At 38.2% G+C, this 22182-nt stretch overlaps 1 protein-coding gene across 4 annotated transcripts; it reads left to right on the top strand.

Moving 5' to 3' along the window:
- The first annotated feature begins 1686 nt into the window (after nucleotides 1-1686).
- On the top strand, nucleotides 1687-17015 carry ZDBF2 (zinc finger DBF-type containing 2). 4 transcript variants are annotated; one of them, XM_068138340.1, is made up of 8 exons: nucleotides 1687-1765; nucleotides 2942-3049; nucleotides 3554-3611; nucleotides 4147-4198; nucleotides 4738-4843; nucleotides 5694-5821; nucleotides 9916-12631; nucleotides 13364-17015. In XM_068138340.1, exons 2-8 carry the CDS (start codon nucleotides 3026-3028, stop codon nucleotides 13538-13540), a joined length of 3261 nt encoding a protein of 1086 aa, XP_067994441.1. In that variant the 5' UTR covers nucleotides 1687-1765; nucleotides 2942-3025; the 3' UTR covers nucleotides 13541-17015. The 4 variants fall into 4 exon arrangements, with proteins under 4 accessions (XP_067994441.1, XP_067994440.1, XP_067994443.1 ...); XM_068138339.1 differs by having other exon boundaries at nucleotides 2938-3049; XM_068138342.1 differs by lacking the exon at nucleotides 13364-17015 and having other exon boundaries at nucleotides 2938-3049; nucleotides 9916-12332; nucleotides 12427-12578.
- Nucleotides 17016-22182: the final 5167 nt, after the last annotated feature.

The raw sequence follows: 22182 nt of genomic DNA, 5'->3' as shown, positions 1-22182 counted from the left end.
TATAAATTGTCATAAAGGTAGACTATTTTAGCCTCAGAGCATGTTTCAAAGTGTGCTTACCACATATTTAAGCAGTGCAGTCCTGCTGACATGCAGTAATCTGGGCATATGCCCGAGTTTTCACTCATGTAAATCTCCACAGAAATACTGCATCTGCAAAATTCTGTGATTGACTCTTACAAATCTCCACTTCTACCTGTAAGATTCCATCCAAAACTAGGTTTCACTTGCCCAACACTGAATTTAAAAGTCCTCTCCATGTTATCAAAGTAATTGAGTCCCTCACATGTACTTGTATTGACATCTTATGTCTACCATGACACCTCAGCTAAGCCATCATCTGATTCAATTCTTTCCAACATGATAAATGTAGCTAAAATGAGTATAGAATGATTAGGGGATCCTGTCAGCCATAAAAGGCAGAAACTTTATACATATATATAAAAATAATTTAAACGTTTTTAATGTTTTTCAGTTTTGCCAAGTACTATATTATACTAGGCAACAAAATATCACCAGGTAACTTTTAGTTTTGTAGTAAGTACTTGATTTTTTTTGCAATAGAACCGTATTAATATATCTATGCATGTACTGAAAGAACTCAGCAACTGTGGTAGTCCCCTCCTAAAGAAAAGCCTTTACCTGACGTTCTGCCAACTTGAGATTTGTTCAGTGTGGGTGGACATTTCTAAGCTATGGTTTCATAATCACACAACAGCTTTTTTCACAGCAGCCTCTGTTTAAATTTTATGTATTTTGCAGCACTTCTCCCTCCCCCCCACCCCGCTTTCATTGCGCAATCCAAGCTTCTATCTGCACCTGTCTTCATACCTAAGGGTGTTGATTTTGTGTCTGCCCAGATTGCTTTAAAAAAATCCTGCTGCTTCAGCATAATGAGAACTATGCAATAGCTGGTTTCCCATGGGAGATTAGATAAACGTTAATAACTTTACAAATGAAAACAAAAGAGGACCTGAACTAAGGTCGTGTTCTTAAACCCTTTTCTGAGAAAAAGAGAAGCAGATCTTAACTCAAACAAAAAGTCAAACTAAGACCCTTGACTTTCTGATAACATTTTTACAAACAAGGTACACCATGAAAATCAAGTTGTTTTTAATGACTGAAAGGGGGGGGGGGGAGTGGGGGTGTAAGAGTGGAGAGAGGAGGAAGTATAAACTCTATAGCCAGACCTCGAGCAAGTAACTATCACAGCTGTTGAAACAAAACTCATCAAAGACACCACATCTCAAACCACAAAAAATCCGACAAAAAGACGCAACCCCCAAACTTGTCGGAGCAGCTTTTCAGCGCCTTGTCTGGTGAAGCCAAGGCTTTTCGGGCTCTGTTCAATCTGTGTTGGAGCCTCACGGCAAAACCAAAACAGAACAAACACCACGGCGGTAGGTCGTGGCAGCCACCGGCCGCGCCGGGAGCAGGGACACTACAACACGGGGCAGAAGGCTCTATGGGGGTGGTGGTTCGAGCTCCCTTCTGCAGCGCAAGCGTGTCTAGGCTTCGGCAGAAACAAGGCAACCCGAGCAGGTCCTGTCAAGCAGACGCTGAAGGGAAGAGCCGAAGGCGGGCAAGGAGCGGCGGCACAGCCACGCCCACCCGGGTCGGAAACAGAAGACTCCTCCCCTCGCCCAGTTTAGCCCTCGCCTCTGCTCCGCCCTCCGCCGCGCAGACCCGACCCGGAGCAGGAAGCAGGCAATGGCGTCCCTTGACCTCAGTGCAGCACGGAAGAGCTCACGAGAAAATAATGGAGGTAAGGCACTCCCCAGGACGGAGCTGGGCGTCGGGAACGCGTTCCGCTGTGCCGGGAGAAGGGGATGCTTGGGAGCGGGAGCGGCTGTTGAGGCGGTGTCCGCGCCCTGTTTGGCCAGCCCCCTGCGCGGTCGTTAACGTGTGTGGGTGTCGCAGCATCCCCTCGGTCCCCTCCGCACTGGGGAGCCGCTACAGCACGGGCAGACTCCTCGGCTCTGCGTGGTGGAGTTCCCTCAAAACAGAATGGCCCTGTGCCCATTCCCGGCTGGCGGTGGGCCCTGGGGGCCCGCCCCGGGCGGCGGCTGGGCGATGCGATGGGACGACGGGCAAAGGTGGCCGTGGCACGGCAGGGACAGGACCGGGGGCCGAGCTGGTGCGGCGATAGGGTAAAAGCGGCTCCTGAAATAAGTTACCGCCTCCCTGTGTTGTGCTAATGCCGTTGAAAGACCTGTAACTGAGGGAGGGTTTTTCTCATCTCTTCCTTCTGTCGTAGACTTGCTCAGGAGGAGAGGCAGTAAAGATATTCGTGAGGTGTTTGTGGAGGAGTGGATTTGATTGGCTTTCCACCCCCCCCATTTTATTTATATTTTACCTGTTGCAGTGCGAGGGTGACACTACCTGGAGAGTTTCTCTGAGGTTTGGGGTTTTTTTTTTTTTTTTTTTTTTTTGGTCGCTTTTATATGCTCTCAGAATGTTCCCTCCCTTCCCAGAATGTACCTTTCTCTCCCCGTCCCCGCCTCTGTCATAATCCTGATCTATTTAAAATTCAGTTTAAGTGTGTGCAAGTCTGTCTTGACCTAGGAGCGTAGCTTAAACAGTTGTACTTCCAGATGAGTGAACTCGCAGTAATACATCACAATTTAAATTATTCCTTGAAATAAGGAAGTAACGAACTTTTGAAGTTGTTCTCTTCAGCATTTAGCAGTCGCCGCTGCCTGCTTCTCTGAGGTGAACTATTTACTTGTCTGTCGAGGTGATTTGGTCCAGTTTTGGGGCGGTGGACGGGCAGAGGGTTTGTGGTGACCTCTGCTGGCTGTCTGACCTCCCTGCTAGTGGGGTAGCCACTCTGGTTTTAACTGACATGTTTGCAAAGTGGTGCTGAAAAATTTACATGACATGGGGCGGGGGAAATATGCATTATTTACTCTATTTTAAAAGGCTCATTGTTGCCAGACAGGATGAGAAAAGATAAGTGTCCTGCACTGCAAATGTCCTTCTGTTCAACATTTGTTGTTTGCTAATCTGGAGTCAGCTTTGGTGGATGAAGAAGATAGACAACTATAAGGTTTGTACCAAGAAGCTGATTTTGTGCTTGTTTCATAATGTGAAAGGACTGTGTGAAACGCAAAAGTTCTTTGTGCTTGGGAACCCCAAAGCTTGTAACTACATGTTGCTGCAGTCATATTTTAATTAAATATTGTGGGATTCAGTATTGGTTTGCAGGTCCTTTGAGTAGTAAGGATTACTTTTCCAGTCTGGATAGTTACTTTGTGTGGTCTAGGTCTTGTATTTTTATTTAGCATGTATATTTACTATTTGTTGTAAAGTCAATGTAGGAAATTAAATTAATTTGTCAAGGTTATTAAGCAATAATCTGACAGTCTAAGCAGTATTCATATGTATAATATTTAACCTCATTAATTATTAGATCAGAAATTAGCCCCTTCTATCAAAGCTAACATGCATTAAGGTAGCCTAGTACAGCAGAAATTTATTTTTACAATACAGCAAGCTTTTGGTGGATTTTGGTTTTGCTTGTTTTTTAAGTTATTTTATATTTTACTGACAGATGTTTGACAGGATCAAACCATCTGAGGAAGCTTCAGCTTCTGCTTCTTCAGCAAAAGGTGATAAGTTTAAAGTAGATGTTTCTATTGCTTTTTTCAAAATGTAATTATAATTAACAGTAGAAACTTTTCAGTTCACCTTGTAGTTTCAATTGCATACTTTGATTTCCTAAATTGCATTGTAGAACTTAAATGGAAGAAGTGACTTTTGAATCATCCACAGTGTTTCCTTGTACATGTAATTTTCTTGCCCTATAATAAGCTGTTTAAGATGTTCTGCATTTTATCTTGGTGGCTGACAATGTAGCAGTTTAAATGTAGGCGCCAAGTTCTGATCCCAGAGACATCAGTAGAAAAATTCCCGCTAACCTCAACCATGAAAGGTTTTGAGCTTATTTTATGACACTCTTCTAGGAATTGAGGGCAAAAGGATCTCTGTATATGCTTTCTTGAACTTAGTAAACTCTTTATCTCCCTTTAAAATGGTAGTTTTAGCAGATGCAATCAATATAAGGGAAGTAACTAATTGCAGGTAGAACTGCATTTCTTCCCTTTGATATTCTGGTTTTTAAATTTTGAAATATTTTTCCTGTAGGAATTGGAAGACATGATGTTGAAGGCTCTCTAAGACAGGACAGCAGTAGAAGGTAAGTTGGGTCATGATCTGGTTTGTTGCTTGCACAAAGTGAAACAGGAATTGTTTTATTCAACCTTATTTGTTACCTTATGTAATGGATGACAATAATGCAATGTAGACCAAGTGTGCTTTGTGTCTTGCACCCACATACTATTAATAGCTCTGGGGAAGCTGCATTGTAGTGCCCAAAACTAATGTGTGGGTGTCAAGATTTCTTTGATATTCTTTTTAAATGTAAAAATACTAAAACCCAAAAAAATGTAAAGATGACTCTGACTTCTTCTAAGGAGGCAGTTCTCTACAGTCAACTGAAGTGAGTATTTGTATTAAGTGTGTCTTCAATCTGTTGTCCTTTGATCTGCATTTAAGAAAACTTTAATGAAATTTGCTTGAGTATACATTAAAATACATAGTCTTACTTGCCTTTACAGTTCCGAAACAGAAACTTTCATCTTGCATGTTTGTTCTAGCTCTTTAGTAAGGTAGATATTCAGCATTTCCATGCTAAGAACAGGAATTAAACAACTCAATATTACCTGCTTCTTTCAGTTTACACACAAGAGGGCAAGAGGATCCTCAACCTGGAGTATCCACTGGGCAAAACAAACAAGGATACTGTAACTGTTGCCATGTACACTACAGCAATCTGGAACAGGTGAGACAGCTCCTGCATAGTTCAGCAACAGATAGGAAGGAGTACCAAATGCCTTTATCAGCTTATGAAGTGTCAGTCTATACACTGAATAACCACTGCTAAATAAAAAACCCTAAATTTGTGAATCACACAATGTACACACTGAGAAAAAGATGCCTTCCTTATCTGTTGCCACTCCACCAGCATCTTTTTAAGAGGTATGGCTACTGCAGTGTGCTTTTCTAAGTGGCACATTGCAGTGCACTGCAGATATATTTCTGTAGCTTTAACCTTGAGATCTGTATATTTTGTGAAGTATCAGGTTTAATATGTTAGATTTCAAGGCTTGAAGACATTTGATAACTATTTTCTGTTCTTTAAATTAAATAATTAAAATTTCTGGTTTTAAATTGTAAAGTAGAAGCCAATTTAATCTTCTATGCTTATGAAAATTCTCCTTAAGTAAGTTACAGGAAGTTTATTCATGAAGTTCAAGAATATTGTAATAGTCATTTATAGATAACATTTAGAGTATTCATACCAGTTACAGGAGATTTGCAAGCAGCTGTGATATTTGTGACAACATTTGTACCAGTTACAAAACATTTGTGAGGATCTTGCAGAGCTGCTAAATCAGGTTCCAAATCAGAAAGATGTTTCAAAATGTTTTAGCAGTATTTGAGACTCCCGAAGAGTCTCACTGGCTCAAGGCCTAAAAGTAGAAAAGGCTGAAGATTTTATTTAAGTGTTATCATAGCAGCAATATTTAACTGGGACATCACTGGAAAAATTATCTGGGAAATAATTTTTAGGAGCAGGCCAGTCTGTTAACAGTAGTAGTGAACTAGTCATCTGTTTTATGTTTCACCAGCATGTTTTCAGCTCCCAGCACAGACATTTTACCACTTACAGTAGGAATCGTACGGGTACCAGTAGCTTGATGGAACGTTTCCTGCAAGATGTTTTACAGCATCATCCCCACAGATACCATGACAACAGGTATAAGCTGACTGCTTCTTTTTCTTTTCTTTTCTTTATTTTTTTCCTAACATGTTGGTAGAATGCATGTACAAAGAGTTTTTATTTCTGTTCCACTGCTAAGCAGTAAGTTTTGCTCATTTGCAGTGGAATTCTCACATTGAAGACAATTTAGAGTATTTATATAAACATTGCATGAGTATATTTCTTTTGTATTATCTCTGCACTTTTAAACTTTCTTCCACTACTTAAGGATTTGATATTGATAGCAATTAAATGTGAAGACCTGACAAAAGAAGGAATATATGCATCAGCAGGTATAATGCAAGGTTATACATCCTGACATACTTTTACATATTCTTAGGATTTGAGTTTTTTTAATGTATACTATTACAATTCTTATAACTTTGGGCTTCGTATATACTTAGTAGTATCTTTTATGATGATTTTTTGCAAGTTCATAATTTTAGTTTGTTTGTGGGTAATATCAGGTGAATTTTTATTGTTTTCGCTATCCTTGCAGTTCATATAGTCAGTTAATACTTATGTGAATTATGTTAAATGGCCAATTCATTAATGCTCAGATTTTGAAAAGTGTTCTCTTTATTTGTCATGTGCATGTTTAAGAGTGATAAGAGGGTCAGCATGAAAGTTTTTCTTTGAAGGGAAGTCAATTTAATCACGTCCCGTTTAGTATGCTCCTTAAGGCAGACAAAGTTCCCAGCCTGAACCTGACACAATGTGTCTTGATATGCAACTCTGCTATAGATCTTACAGACAAGTAGAAGTGTTCTATCTTGTCTGAAGGCAATCATATCGGTATTATCAGGGATGTGACAGAAAAAGCTCACAGGCCTATATATGAGAAATTAGCCTAGGATATGTACACATGACTACAAATAAATTAATGAATCCTTCTGTCTTAAATAAATGTAATCCTTTTATCTTAAGAACAACCACAATTTTTTTACCTGGAGAAAATACAGCGTTGACTTTTAAGGCAACACCCAAATGAAAAAAGCTCCCCTGAGGTGTTGCTAATACAGGGTTATTCCTTTGAACAGAACTTACTAACTAGGTAAAACAAGCCACCTGTACTGTTCTAATTTTTAGAAGAAGGAATGGAATAAGAAAATTAATATAAAAATGTAAGTGAAGTTGAAGGGAGAAAGGGGAGGTGTAATCCCAAATTGACACAATTTAGGGGAAGAAAAGCAAATATGGAAAAGAAAGTGTGGATGGATTTGTATTGTGATTCTGCTCTGAAAAGTCACAGGAAAAACAAGTCACCTCCTTAATGAACATCTGAAGTAAGAATTGGATTTTCTCCTTCCTTGTATAAAAACACTTGGAGTGATACACAGTTTCTCTCGTTTCTTAAATATCTGTTTTTATTATTTAGCTGAATTTGTACATGGATCTTAAGTCTGTAATTTCTGAGGATTATACAAACACTTGTGAGACTTCATTAGTTCTGCAGAGCACAGTATACCTAGTAATGACGTGGAAAAAGGGAAAAATTCATCATAGTTTTGCCTTATGCTGAATTTCAAAAGATATTGGTGTTCTGCCTCTCCCCCCAGTAAAATAAACCACAAACCAACAAATCATTGCTTCCTCCAAACTCTTGGTTTAGAAGGTTTTTTTGAATTTTGTTTGTTTGTTTTTTAATGTACAGAAATAATATTGTATGTTTAAGAGCGTAAATCTTCGCTCTGCTTTTGGGGGTAATTTGTACTGAGATTGTCAGAAGTTCCTAACTGTTTGGAAATGTAGTTCTGTTCCTTCAACCCATGGAGACATTTGCTTATAAGTAATTTTTGAAAATTGGATATAGGCTGTTAAGCAAGCTAAAAGTCTAGGAATTTGCTGTAGTTCATCCGTACAAAAATCCAGTTAGTCCTATATTCGGTCTTCCAGCAGTATCCAGATGTCAGGTGCTTAATGCAAAGATGGAACAACTCTGAAATGGGGAAGTTAGAAGATTATTTCTACTGCCTTTGGCCTTCCATTTAGGTCTAATTCTGATCTATAAGATCTTGAACTTCAAACAAAGGTGATTTATCTCAAAGCTTAGATGTATAAGAATACATGCAGCAGTAGGGCACAGCAGTTCAGCTAACAGGCATTGTTTGATCATTTGATGTATTTAATTACATTGCATTTGTATGATAATGGAAATAATCCTCTTTTTAAAGTGTTTCATATTGAGAGGTTTCTCCTTTTGCTTAATCAGTCCTATGACCCTTATCTCTACTCCAGTGTATTCTGTCCCCTTTTCTTGGATACACAGGAAAATGGGGTATTTTTGGAGTACACAAGGAATATTGCAGGTTGTGTCATAAAATTTTATTTTCTTTTTAAAAAGCCCCCACATCTTGAGCAGGGAATTGTACAGTGCTGTTGGTGAATTGATCTGGCTTCTTAGGGTTTATGAAAATTTTGACTGAAGTCTCTATTGTATTCCTTTTATTTGAATTACTCAGAGGATCCTTTTAGCTTTTCCTTGTCATCTGAAAATTTTAATACTTTACTCTTCAAAATTTTTGAAAGGGGCAAGTAAGTCATAAAACTTAGCCTGAACTGCAGGGTATTTTGCTTCTCATCTTTTGTAATGGGGAGTAATTATAACTCTACTCTTTGATATTAGTTCTTGGTGTTTGATTGTGGTCAGTGTTTTGGGTTTTTTTTCCCCCCAATGATTGTTTAGCCTTTAAAAAGACTCTCCATGGGACCATAATGGAAGTCTTCTGCATGTCAAAGTAATAAATCTTTTCTTCTTTACCTACTTCTTTATTCAGTGCCTAACACATGGTCCAGAGATTACTGAGATTCAGCTTTGCATTTTCCGAAGATTTTATGGTGACTAGGTCTTACAGGATTCCAGTTAATTTATTCTCCCACCCAATTTAGTGTCATCTGCAAACTTACTGAGGGTGTACTCAACTGTCTCATTCAGGTCATTGAAAAAGACGTTAAACAGAAGTGGCCCCAGTATTGAGCCCTGGGGAACACAACTTGTAACTCATTGCCAACTGGATTTAACTCCATTCATCATCACTATTTGGGCTTGGTCATCCATCCAGTTTTTAACCCAGTGAAGCATCCACCTGTCCAAGCCATCAGCAGCCAGTTTCTCCAGATTGATGCGGTGGGAAATTTAATACACTGATCAGTCTGGGATCTGTTAATAAATATTTCTGAGAGGCCGCAGAAAATGTGATGTTTTGGAATAACAATTATTGGTAGGGGGAGGGAGAAGGTTTGCTGCAGATGTTGACTATCAAGCATTGTTAATGCTACTGTATCCTGATTGTTTTTTCTTAATTTTCAACAAACGTGGAAGCTGGGTGATTATAACCAAAGAGAATACTGTACAATGGAATTTATTCATAATACTTCTGTAAGCAGATGAATGCATCATAAGAGGTCCATGGCTGTCTGCCATGTGTTAAAGTAAGCATCCATTTGGGTCTCAAGGTCTGGTTATAATTTTCACATGAAGCACAATATTCTTCTTAGTTATTTGCTTTCTTAAAAATTATTTTCATTGGATCTTCCCAGCTGATCAACAGTGTTGAAATCTTTTGGGTTCCTATATTGCATAAAAGAAATAGTCTGTCTCTGTTCTGTTAATTCTGACAGACATAAACACTTGCATGTGAAGTAGTCCTAAAGACAGAACTGCCAGTTACAGAACATACAAAAAATCTGCTGTTACAGTGGGCCTGAACAACCATAATTCATCTTCTCACAGAAGTGAGTCAGAAGCTGTTGTATGTCTGTGAGAAGCAAAAGCAAGTAATTCCTTGGCAATATGTGCAGGGTTCCTATTAGGCAGTCACATTTTGTTGGGAAAAAGGCATTTATACTCCATAGTATTTTTATACTGTGCCATACTATGTTCACATATCTAAATATGAAATAACCTCCTTATAAGTTCTCAACTTCAAACAAAGGATTTTTTCCCTTTCCTGTATTTATAAAATTATTTAAAAAAAACAAACAGAAAAACAACAAAACAAAACCCCAGAACAACTACACTATTGTGCTTGAAAACTGTTAGGCATATTTATGGTACTTATGTGAGGTGGCTTTTTTTCCTTCTGCTTTAGACCAACCTATGATGACATGCCACTCCTTGTCACTCCAGAGGTTGCTACCATTGCTCACCTGTCCCCAGAAAAGATGGAGAAAAGGAGGAACAGAGACAGACAGATTTGCAGCAAAGACCAGGAGTCTGTTGGTGAAATATGCTCTTCTGCTCCATGCTTGTCTCGTGGGGGCACAAAGAAAACTGTAACACAATCAATTTTTAAAAAGCAAGAAAGAAGGCAGGAACATGTTACAAGAATATCGCAGCAGCCTGTAGGCCTTTGTAGCAATGAGAAATGTAATACCCTGAAAGATGCTCAGATTGTAAGTCCTAGCCATGAAGGCAAGTTTACAGCTCTGAGCCATGTATCTCACCATTTTCCTGTGAGTAATTTAATACAAAATCCTTCTGTTAATCCTAAAAAAGGAAAAAATTATAGCAATTTGACAACATCAAATTTGATTCCACATAGTGGATGTGATAAACCAGGAATGGAAATATGCAATACTGATACGTTATTGAACCCAAGCTTGAATCCTGCTCTGACACTGGTTCCTTCAGTTTCTTATCAGAATTCTGTGGGCAGCCCCAGAAATTCTTTATGTATTACCTCAGGTCAATCTCTCTCAAAACGAGATGGTTTGCGAACTCAGGATGAAACTTTGGTGTCTGATTTCCATCTCAGGGATACTGTGGGTGTCAGCAGCTCCCTAGGTCTCGGGACATCCCCACAACTAGCAAGATGCAAAAATGTGATGATGAGCAGAGGTGGTGAAAGTTCAGTGGATGAAACTATTGAAAATGTTATTTTGAAATACTGCCATGGAACTACATCTCAAGAACTTTATCTCAAAGAAGAAAATAATTCCTGTTTAACCTTTTCATCACTTCTGGACCATACTCATTTAGAGGATTCTGAAATGAGTTTTGACTGTGATGCACCTATCCAGGCAGAAACAGACTTAGCCAAGGCAGCTATAAAAGATATAGAATTCTTAAAAGAGGTCCAAGTAAGTTTGCAAGATAAGGACTATGGAACACAGCTCTCTTCTGTTTTAAAAAGTGAGTCAGTAGAGAAAACAGAAGTGGTAAAACAAAATGTTGTAGTTCATACTGAAGAACCAGTTCTTCCAGCTCTGCCTCATGTGCCTCCTTCTTTTGTGGGGAAGACTTGGTCTCAAATAATGCGTGAAGATGACATAAAAATCGAAGAACTTGTGCGTGATTTCAGGGAAGGTCGTTTTCACTGCTACTTCGACAGCGAATCCTCAGCCAACTGTACAGGGAAGAGAAGGAAGCTAAAAAAGCAGAAGGATGAAAAAAAGAACAATGTTGTCAAGGGTGATAGAGCAGAAAGTGCACCAGTTAAAGCATTGCCAGAATTTAATGATGCTTTAAGTGGTGGCTCTGATTTTAATAACCCATCTTTAGCCTCAGATACAATATGCAACCCACAAATTCTTAAAGCACCTAGGAAAAGGCCATGGCGCCTGGCTTCAAGATGCCAAGTGGTTAAAGTCAGCCATGGCACTCAGACAAGTCTATTGAACTACCCTGTTTCAAAAAGAAAAGTGTCTAGAAAGGAATGTGATCCACCTGATCAGAAAGCAAGCATTGTGTGGTTAGAGAATGAAAAAACTCCAAATATGAAAACTAGACTATGTGCCCTTAAACTTCCTGAGTCCTACAGCAAGATTATGAGTCCTGTGCAGCCCAAGACAGTAGTGTACGTACTTTCATGCCCAGAGATAAAGCAGTGCAAAGGTAAACCTGTAGATAGTCCCCAAATGAGGAAAACCCGTAACTCCACAGATAGTAAAGACTCTGTAAGGTATAAATACAAACAGTGTCCCTTTAAGTATTACGACCCATTGACAAATCGCATTCTGAAAACACCTCCCAAGAGTATGGTTGGAGAAAAGGCCAGAAAGCCCTCCCATGTTCGACAGCTTTTCAGAAGTCTCAGCTCTGATGTAAACAAGAGGAAACTTACTGATGCACAGAGAGAAAGCACGCCATCAGTGTCACTCAGTTGTTCAGATCTTTATAGTTCACCTTCAGCATCTTTCCTGACCGATCCAGGTAAAAGGAATGATGCAGCCTCAAGTCAAAAGGCAGATGGATCTTCTGTTTCCACAGAAAAAACAGATTATCTGGTTTCTGGTCACTCTGAGAACTCTTTTAAACACCTGATCATTTCACCTTTGAACTCTCACCAGTCTGTGGTAGAAGGAGATGGTAGATTAACTCCGTTTAACAGAGGTACCAAAAGTCCTCTGACCTCTGTCAGGAGTGAGAGATTAGAGAGGGAGAATCCAAAGGCAATATGGAAGAGAAAAGAAGGCACTAATAAAGAACCATTTTTTCCCAGAAAGGCTACAGGACCTATGTCTGTCAGATGTACTGTTGGGAGGAGAGGAAAGAGAGTAACTGCAGGTAAACAGACTTCCAGAACAAAAAAACAGCAAAAAGATGGGATGAGAAAGCAACTTCATCCTTGTGCCCAGAAATCTGCTTTCTCCATCCATAGGTACCAGACAAGGAAAACTACAGTGGGAAAGCATCTTAAGAAAGAAAAGTCTGATGCTAAAAAATTGAAGGTGAGGAGAAAACCAAAAAGGACCTTTACGAACTCACCTGTGGTCACAGGGATTCCTGAGAAGAGGGAGAAAGTTGCATCAGAATCCTTTCCCAGGGGACCAGAGCGAGCTTCGTCCAAAGTCAGGAACTGGGAAGTAAGTGGAGATTGAGGTCACCCTAGCACTGTGAACCAGTGCTCTAGAAGAACCTCTTCTGTTCCGTTACTCTGAAACTGTCTTGTTCTGCCAGGTGAGAGCTAGCTACCAAAAGAAGATTAGGGCTTCTTTTTTATAGCCAGGACCTGGAAAAAAGCTGAGGAAAAGGAGGTCAAAGACAAAGCAGTTGAAGGTGTAGACTTGCAGAAAGTGCAAAGGCAGTCTAAAGTGAAACAAAATCGACTGTAAACTCAGCTCTTCTGGGAATACAGGGACATAAAGTATTGCACTGTTCTATTGTGTAAAGCTGCAGAAGTTGTGCACTTGATTTAAAAGCACTTAGAATCCTATTTGCCACACTTTACCTGTATATCAAAAAAAGTAAACTTGAATAGCATCATACTGTTATTATGGCATTAGCAGTGCATTAAAGTGCACTATAATAAGGTAAATTAGAAGCTGTATTAATTGTGCCTATTCTAAATTGCAAAAAAAGGACTCGGTTGCTATGCTAGAAATTAAATGAAGCTATGTTAATCTGGGCTGAATTCTGTGTATGTAGTTTGTGTGTATGCACACCTCCTTCAACACATTCACCAATGGAGTGGCATTAAAATTAATACAGTATGATACAATTCAGATCAATTCAGTGCTTTTTTTGAAATGAAATACAGTTGTACATGTTTTTTATATTGATTTTTTTTTTTTTTTCTGAAATCATGTCCAAAGCAGTTGTTTGGACAAAAAGTCACTGTGGGCTCACATCAAGCAATAATGGACCATGCTGGTAAGGAAGTATGTCTCTCGGGGGGACTGTTCAAATGGTGGTGGCTGAAGTGGAATCTCAAATTCCAAATTAAATGTAGGCTTAGAGGTTTTTTTTGTGGTGTTTTGGTTTTTTTTTTTTAATATTTTAAAATAGTTTACTGACTAAGTTTATAGATTAATTTCACATTCCATACTGGGGAGAGTGGAAAAGTTGTAACACAAACAACTAGCGGTGTATCATTCTAGAATTTCAACCTTAAATTTGAAGGTTTGTGCTTTTTTTTTTTTTTTTTTTTTTAGTTTTAATTGGATGTACCATTAGCTACATTTTTACGTACTGTTGTTGAGATTTTTGTTTTAAACTTCCAGTAAAATACTTAACCTAAAGCAACATCCACCTAAATGTCTTAGAGTTCAAATAATCTGCTTAAAAGTATTTAGTTGAGTTAAAATTGTATTCCATATTGATTCATATTTGCCCACTGATGCTCTAACTACTGTAATTTTATGGCCAAAAATACCATATTTTTTATTATTTTCATTTATTTCTTAATAGTTGTTATGATGACAGCTTATTTAATATGTTTAAGAGACAGCCCCCAGTCATGTAGATGTTTCTATCCTTTAAAATCTGAGATTGGTTGTTCATTTGTATTAAATGTGTAATTAAACATCATCACAGTCAGGGCTTTGTGTTTTGAATGTGCAATTTTGTATATTTTACAATATGCCCTACTTCAAAGGCGTTAGTAAATTCTGTAGTTGTTCAGTACATCTTCCATAACACAAAACACAGGAAAGACCAGACCCTGCTCTTCCTGCCACTGAACATAATACCTGAGCCTTTTCCCCAGAAAAAAAACTGAAATCATTCATGGTTAATTTTGTGAAGTGTCAAAAATCACTGGTTTAGATTGAGACAAAGGTGAAATGATTTATTTTAATGTACAGTATCTAAAGGAAATACAAAAGCTGTCATCATGAGCTACTTGTTCAAAAAGTATTTTGGAGATTTATTTGGAAATACATGTGCATATTTCCCAGGATGAATAAAAGATGCACATGTACTTTAGCCAAATGGAAGCATAAGTTTCTTTACAAATCACATACTGTCTGACAGTTTTGGGTTTGTTTTCTTAAATTTGTTTTATTATTTAAATAAACATTGATTTCTATGGATTAATTTTCTTGTGAAGGTCAGTAGAATCTTACAACCCTATTTCAAGTCACTGGAAAATGAAGGGTTATCCTATGAGTTCTAGAGCCCTCTTAACTAATTGTGCCTCTATAATATTTTGTCTAATATAAAACTGATTTTTTTTTTTTTTAAAGCAAAGTTTTAAAGGAGTGGTTTTTATAGAAAGGCTAGTTTTTAGATAAAGCAAAAGAAGATTTTTAACTAAAGATTGTTTTAAAACAAAGCTTTAAAATCTAAAAGTCCTAACATATTTTTGTGATACAAGAATGTTCTCCTATCTGACTTCTATCTTATTTTTCATGATATTGTACACATAAAGAGTATGAATTGTTTTGTGTGTGAATAAGGTTTAATTCACATTGTACTTTAAGGTCACTAGTGCATATTTGTTTGTGTTCTTTATACTCATTCCTTGCAAGCTTGTGTTTTTCCAGCACAGACTTTTCCTTGAAACCTTGAGTAATAAAATTATTTTGAGGACTGTAGCATGACTAATAGTTTTAGTTTGTACTGTCTTTTTATTTTTAAATATAAAAAAGTAAAAACTAACAAACAAAAACACATGTAATAAACTACCACCAAAACCTGCCAAAAGGGGAAAAAAAACCTACACAACTACTCAACGGGTATTAAATGTAACAAATTCATAAAACAATAAGACTTGAGGTACAAGTCTGGGAACATTTTTATGGTTGACAGTGTCGAAACAAGATTTTCTGTAAGCTTGGTTGTTACTCTGTGCCTCACTTCTGTTTAGAAATTTCTTCTGTGTGTATTCAATGACTACTATGAAAAAGATGGGAGATTGTGATATGAGAAGTAAAAGTAGAAACTGCTTGGGAAAGAGTAGAAGGTTGGTGCAAAGCATAAAAAAAAAATTGCACAGACCCTCAAAATGTCCATGAAGGAAAGAGTGAGTCATTTAATGGGATCTTGAGGAATTAAAGTCAAGCACGCTCACAGTAGGTAAGTAGTACAGACTATTGCCATTAGTGAATAGCACTTTGTTTCAGCAGCAGTGTGGCTGAAACTTTGACATGTTTGTGAAGTCTGCACCAATGGAAACCTTGAGAGCTGAAATACTTTCTCACTGAAAGTGATGGGAGGGCTGTTTTGTCTGGGGAGTGATGTGTTTGTTTTCTTGTTTTTCATGTTAGTGGACAAAGATGTTTGTCAGTATGTTGGCACGTTTTAATCCAGAGAATCAAGGTAATGATTAAAGAGGATTAAAGTCACAGTCTTTTAATGTAATTGGCAGCAGATAGATGCAGGCTCTTTTATAACAGTTGAGAAAAATGTTACCAGTTCTTCTTGCATGCATATGTCCTGTTGACTTTGTGCAAGTTCTTACTTACATTTTCTATACAGTTTATAATTGACAAAAAGTCCCCCACAAAGTGCTCATTCAACCTTTTAAAAGAATCTCATTCTAAGCAATCCGATTTTTATTACTTGCTTGTTTTGTGAATCTTGAGTGTGAACCAGAGTCATACTGTGCCAGGTGCTAACCAAACACAGAATAGTAAGTCCCCAAAACTTTAGATCATAGTATCATAGTATCAGTCAGGGTTGGAAGGGACCACAAGGATCATCTACTTCCAGCCCCCCTGCCATGGGCAGGGACACCCCACACTAGATCAGGCTGGCCAGAGCCTCGTCCAGCCTGGTCTTAAACACCTCCAGGGACGGTGCCCCAACCACCTCCCTGGGCAACCCATTCCAGTGCTTCACCACTGTCATGGTGAAGAACTTCCTCCTCACATCCAGCCATGTCTAATGCTTGCACCTAGCAGTTCTTCAGGTCCTGTTCTGTTGGGACTTTCTGCTTTCTATTTATTTTGGACAGGTTTGCATCTTGTGTTCTTGTAATTGTAGTATGAAAGTTCAACTCTCTGGGACTCAGACAAGATATTTAGTTGTGTTTATAATGAGACTATAACTTAACTTGAAGTTGTATTTAAGTTTAATGCTAAATTTGTGCCCAACTGAGATGATGTGGTTTTGTGTTTTTCATATTCTTGCAATTGGTAATGTATGAGCAATATTCTTGCTTGATGTCGTAGCTTTTTAATCTGTTTCTCTGTCTCTGCTGTGGACTTTTGCCACAATATGAGTTTGTAACAATACAGTCCTACTACAAACTTGTCCAGTGCAATTGCTGGATGTTCTTTAATTTCAGATTTATTGTTTTCATGTGTTTCCTTAGTCATGCATTTGGATTTTTAATGTTTTAAGTTTTCTTTTTCTTTTTTTTTAATACTGTCAAGAGCTATATTACAGGACAGGATGTTCCATTTGGAATTAAATCAGTGAGAGGTCATAGAAGTGGATGTTGTCCTGATCTGAAGCATAAAGGACAAGCTGGTATTTGTGCTCCTGTGCTTGGGAGTCCACTTATTTTGAGCGGTATGAAACAGAATGGGGATGATGATTCTTGATTTCTTTAGATGTCTTCCTTTCTCTTTCCTCTAAGGTCACTGTGCCTGAGAATGGAGTAATCTGAATTCATACTTATTCTGAAAATAGAACAATATTTCAACTGTTGATTTTTGGGGACAGGTAAGAAAAGTATAATGTCTCACTAATGCAATTAAAATCCCATATATATATATATATTATTTTTTTCTTTAGTGATTTATCTGCTGTGAATTACAGCATTCCCAATAATCTTTTTCAGGAAAGATTTGTAACAGCATAGGTTTGAGCATGCCCAGAATCAAGTTTTATTCCTTGCTTGTATTTTGCAGTTACAAATTTATTCTTTCAGGAGAACAAATCTTCTTTTAATAAAGCACAGAATTGTGGGTTTGTAGTTTTTGTTCTCAGAGTTAATTTGAAACTATTTGCTATAATTTCTTGTGGAAGGAATACCACAGAATGCTATGAAATCAGCTGCTCCTTTTGAAGAAGTCCAGTTGTAATTTAAATAGCTGTTTACAGCTGTCTGGTATCTTAACCCAGTGAAATCTGCTGACTTCAGTGAAGCCAAGATTCATCTCATCCTGTGGCAGCTGAAGCAATGGCATCTGAGGATGGCAATGAAAAGGTTTCTCCTGGATTTAAGGGAGAGTCTTCCTACCTCCAGACTTTGTCTTGCCTCCAGGGACTGGGATTCCTGACAGTGGGTCTTACTAGTAAAGACTGAAACAATCAAGGCATTCAGTAATTTCACCTTCTCTGTGTCCTGTGACCAGGGCACTGACCTCATTCAGCAGCAGGGCTACATTTTTCTAGCCTTCCTATTGATGAATAACCACTTCTTGTCTTTCACATCCTTTGGCAGATTTAATTTCAAAAGGGCCTTAGCTTTCCTCATCACCTCCCTTCATACTCTGGCAGTTTCCTATGTTCCCCTTAAGTGGCCAGTCCCTTTTTCTACATGCCATGGTCTTTCTTCCAAATGAGGTTTTCCAGAACCTCCTTGCTCATCCATGCAGGTTCTTATCTCTCTTGCTAGATTTCTTACTCATGGAGATATTCTTTGGCTTCCCTAACTCATGGAAATCCTCCAGGGAAGTCTCTGAAGAGGTCACAGTTGGTTCTTCTGAGGTCCAGAGTTGCAATCCTAATTACTATTCTGCTACTTCCTCTAATGATCCTGAACTCCACTGTTTCATGGTCACTACAGCCAAGGCTGCCCTGAAACTTCATGCCCTCAACCAGTCCCTTGTTCATCATTTCCTCAGTGTGCTGCTGGACCTTATTCATCAGTACAAGGTCCCTAAATATTAGCACTTGTAAAGAGGGTTTTAGGTCTCTTGCATCCTTTAAAAATGTGCTTTAGTGTATTACAGCCAGTCAGCTTTATATTCAGTTCATATTTGCTGCATCATACTGCATTAATGTTGGCACTGGTGCAACTGAAAATGTTGGTGATAGCATATTTAGTCATTATCAATATTGTACAAAAGAATGTAGAATCAAACTGTGTCCTTGCTAGCTCATGCCATAGAGCTTAGAAGGGGGTAGGTGCATACGTGTGCATTCCTTGTGGATGCAATGCATGTGCACGACTTGCTTTTTATTGCATTGGAGTTTTAAGATTAAGAGGGAGGTAGAAGTGAAAAGTAAGATGTAAAGATGTTGTATAGATTTGAATTAGACCAGTAAATAAATACTCAGATCGGGCTCTTTTCTTTAGTATTTATGTCTGTTTTGTTCAAACCTTTGCAAACAGTTGTCAAAATCCATCTACTTCCTGTGTGGTTCAGCTCAAATTCCTTCATTCTTTTTTCTGGTACATTACTTTTATTTTCTTAATACATGGATATTATTCCTTTTTACCACTGCTCAATCATTTTAGCTACTGCCAAGAGGGAAAGAACTATTATAACAAGATTGTGCATGTGCTTCTTTTGGAAGGCTAAAGAGAAAAGTTGTAAGGCAGTATGTGGCTTCCAGCAGATTTCTTCATACACAGAAAGGAGCTCTGTGAACATTCTGATCTAATGATGACTAATCAGTTAGTTGCCACACTGAGGATGGAAACAGTTGAGCTTTTTGTTTTAATGGCATTACACCCAGTCTGCATACAATTAAACATACTGACTTTATGGTAACATATTTTACAGATTTCCAAATGTATAATGCTTTACTTTTCTAGAACAGGCTAGAAAATTGTAATTTCCTGAGTTACTGCCAACACATTGCAGTTCTGATTTGGTCTGGGGTCAGGATAATGTTGGAGTCAAAGTCAGCATATTTTCATCTACCACAATTAGTTAATGTTTGTACAGCACTTTTTGTGGATCTAAGGAGCTCTTAAGTGTTCAATATCATCAGGAATGATCTTCTGTATTCTTATTTTAGATGTTAGTGTTCAATGCTCTTTGTGAAATGTATTGGGAAGAATAATACATCTTCTTTTTAGAGCATAAAAGAGAATGCACACTGAAGTTGTTTAACATTTTTATTTCCGCCTTTACAGAGACTGTTCACTTTTCCTGTGCTTTTAGCAAATTTCATCTTTTCCCTCCTTGCACTCCTCCATTTTAAAAGAAGAAATCATCTATAATGCAGAGTTCTCTGAGGAAGTGTCATTTGGCTGTGTAAGGAACACAGTTTTATGTAATTATGTTATTGCCTACACCTTCACAGACATCTCTGCCTTTTCATGGATGCTATAAAGGGGACACAAATGTCCACATCTGTCTCTCTCTAGTCCTTGAGTCTTGTTTTATTGTCTACCCCATCCTTGTCAAACTCCTTAGTGCAGCCAGCAGGTCAACTCCTCTATTTTCCTTTATTTCACTTAGAGTATGTTGGAAACCAAAAAAATTTTAATTCTCAAAAAAACAAAAGGTCAAAAGTCCATTTTCAACCACTTTTTCCTGTAAGACCCACATTATGTGTGGGGAAACAACAAAAATGTGACAATTTGTCTCATGCTGTTCCTGCCTCCTTTAAGCTTGCAGAACTGCAGTAAGGATGAGGTGGACCGGCATTTCTGGGAATTGTCTAGTCCAATGCCCTGCTCATAGCAGGCCCAGCTGGAGCAGGCTGCCCAGGGCCACGTGCTATGGGATTTTGAGTATCTCCACGCATGGACACTCCACAGCCTCTCTGGGCTACCTGTTCCAGCATCTGACCACCCCTGCAGATAAAAAGGTTCCTGTCTCTACATTTAAATGGAGTTTCCTGTATTTCAGTGTCTCTTTGTCCTTTCACTGTGCACTGCTCAGAAAAGCCTGTTTGCTTGCCAGCTGCTGGACTGCTGCTTGTGTTCTATGTCCCCTGGTGTGCTGGCAGGGTCTGTGGTGGCTGTGTGGAACTGGCACTGAAACCCTTGCTCAGCTGTGCCAGGGGAGATTTTCTTCAAGTGGGCAGCTCAATCCATAAAGCAGAAGGCAATTGCAACAAAGAGCAACCATGCCAATGAGGACCTCTGCAGGCTTTGGTTTTCCTGTGGCTTAATTGTCTTCTGAGACAAAATGAGTCTTGTAAACCAGTATATTAAGGCTTAACCCTCCCTTCTGTTTATCCTGTAGGAGTTAAGGTTTTTGTTTTGTTTTGTCCCAGTGGAAGTTTTTCCTCGTTTGTTTGTTTTTTAATTTTTCAAGCAATCTAAAACTTGATAGTTGTTTGCTACAATTACACATCTATACTGTTCTTATGTATCTTATTTTCATGGCTTTTTTTTCCTGTCTTCTTTTAGCAACCTTTTCTGTTGCTTGAGACACTTGCATTGGTTTACTTTGTGTCCAGTATTTTGTTCTAACTGGCTTAGTACTACTTTGATTTAATAAATATTTTTTCAAATGTATTATTTACAGTAACTTGCAGTGTCTTGTTTGGTCTGTGAGTTTCTCACTCTCGGTTTTGTTTGTTTCTTCTGTATGGTTTGTCTTGCCTGTGTTTGTGTTTGATTTCCCACTGCTGATAGGTTAAATAGCTTTTGATGAGGAGGTGGGGAAGAGGAGTTAAAATGGCCCTTCTTCACTTTCCCGTGCTGCCATTAATTTCTCTCAAGTGGGCTAATAGTTTTGGACTAAAACCCAGGATGCATTATGTGAGGTTTTTATACTTTATATCCTTTTCTTAAGCATCAGTAACCTACGTACCTAAAACATAGGTATGTAGATTAAAAACATTATAGGAAGCTGAGTAGTATTAGATAAATTAGTGTACTTGTGGCCTCCTCTAAATTTGCTATGAACAAAAACTTGATAAATTTATATCAGAGAGCTAAGTTACAAACATTCCCAGTATGTGAGCTTATATTCCTTGTTCCTTTTTTGTACTTAGATTTATCTTTCAGATGGCATTTTGCATTCAGTTTCTTTTTGTTTGAATACTGTGGCTTGAATCTATCATGAGTTCAAGTTCTTTTTCCTAGTCCATCTTGGACTTTGTAAGGGACCAACTTTCTTTTAAATTTATGGGGGGAAGGAATTAACATTTGCCAAAAAATGACTTATGAATCAGAGCTCCATTATCCTCAGTTTGTATGAACCTTAATTCTTGACTTACATCTGAAGAAGGGAGGAAGACATGAGCTTGCAAGTTACTCAGACTTCTCTGAAAGTGTTATGTTGTGTCATCCTTTTTCTTCAGCACTGTTTTAAAGAGCTCCATTGTGCTTTATCAGTGTCTTCAACAGTCAAAATGCTCAGGCTGTAATTGGATTATGTATGTCACTTAATGCACATAGAATTTTCTCTTGTTATTGCAAGACAGATATGTCTACTAAGCTGAAAATTAATGTTGGATGAAGTATTAAATAAAGGAGCTTCAACTGAAATCTTTAACATCTTGTGCTGATTCAGAGCCAGAATACTGCAAGTATAGCAGAATATTCATCTGTGTGGTTGGGCAGACATGAGCCTGGATCAGGCCCCAAAGAGGATGGACTGTTCTTTGGGGTATCTATTCTGTTAGTCATACTCTGACCATATGTGTGCCATTTATTTGACTTAAATATTTGAATTATTTTTCTATACAGTTATCAATAATGACAAAGTTGTACAACTGCAGGAAACAGTAATTTTCACATGAGTCTACCTGCCTTATACCAAAACACCAAAACCAATCAGTTGCATTACGTTTTTTTACCTGCAGCTTCCAATTATGAATCCTTTTAGCTCAT

Source organism: Melanerpes formicivorus, unplaced genomic scaffold (genome assembly GCF_026170545.1).
Source record: "Melanerpes formicivorus ecotype bairdi unplaced genomic scaffold, bMelFor1.0.p_v2 SCAF_5, whole genome shotgun sequence".
Lineage (NCBI taxonomy): Eukaryota > Metazoa > Chordata > Aves > Piciformes > Picidae > Melanerpes > Melanerpes formicivorus.
This window is presented reverse-complemented; position numbering and strand designations above follow the sequence as displayed.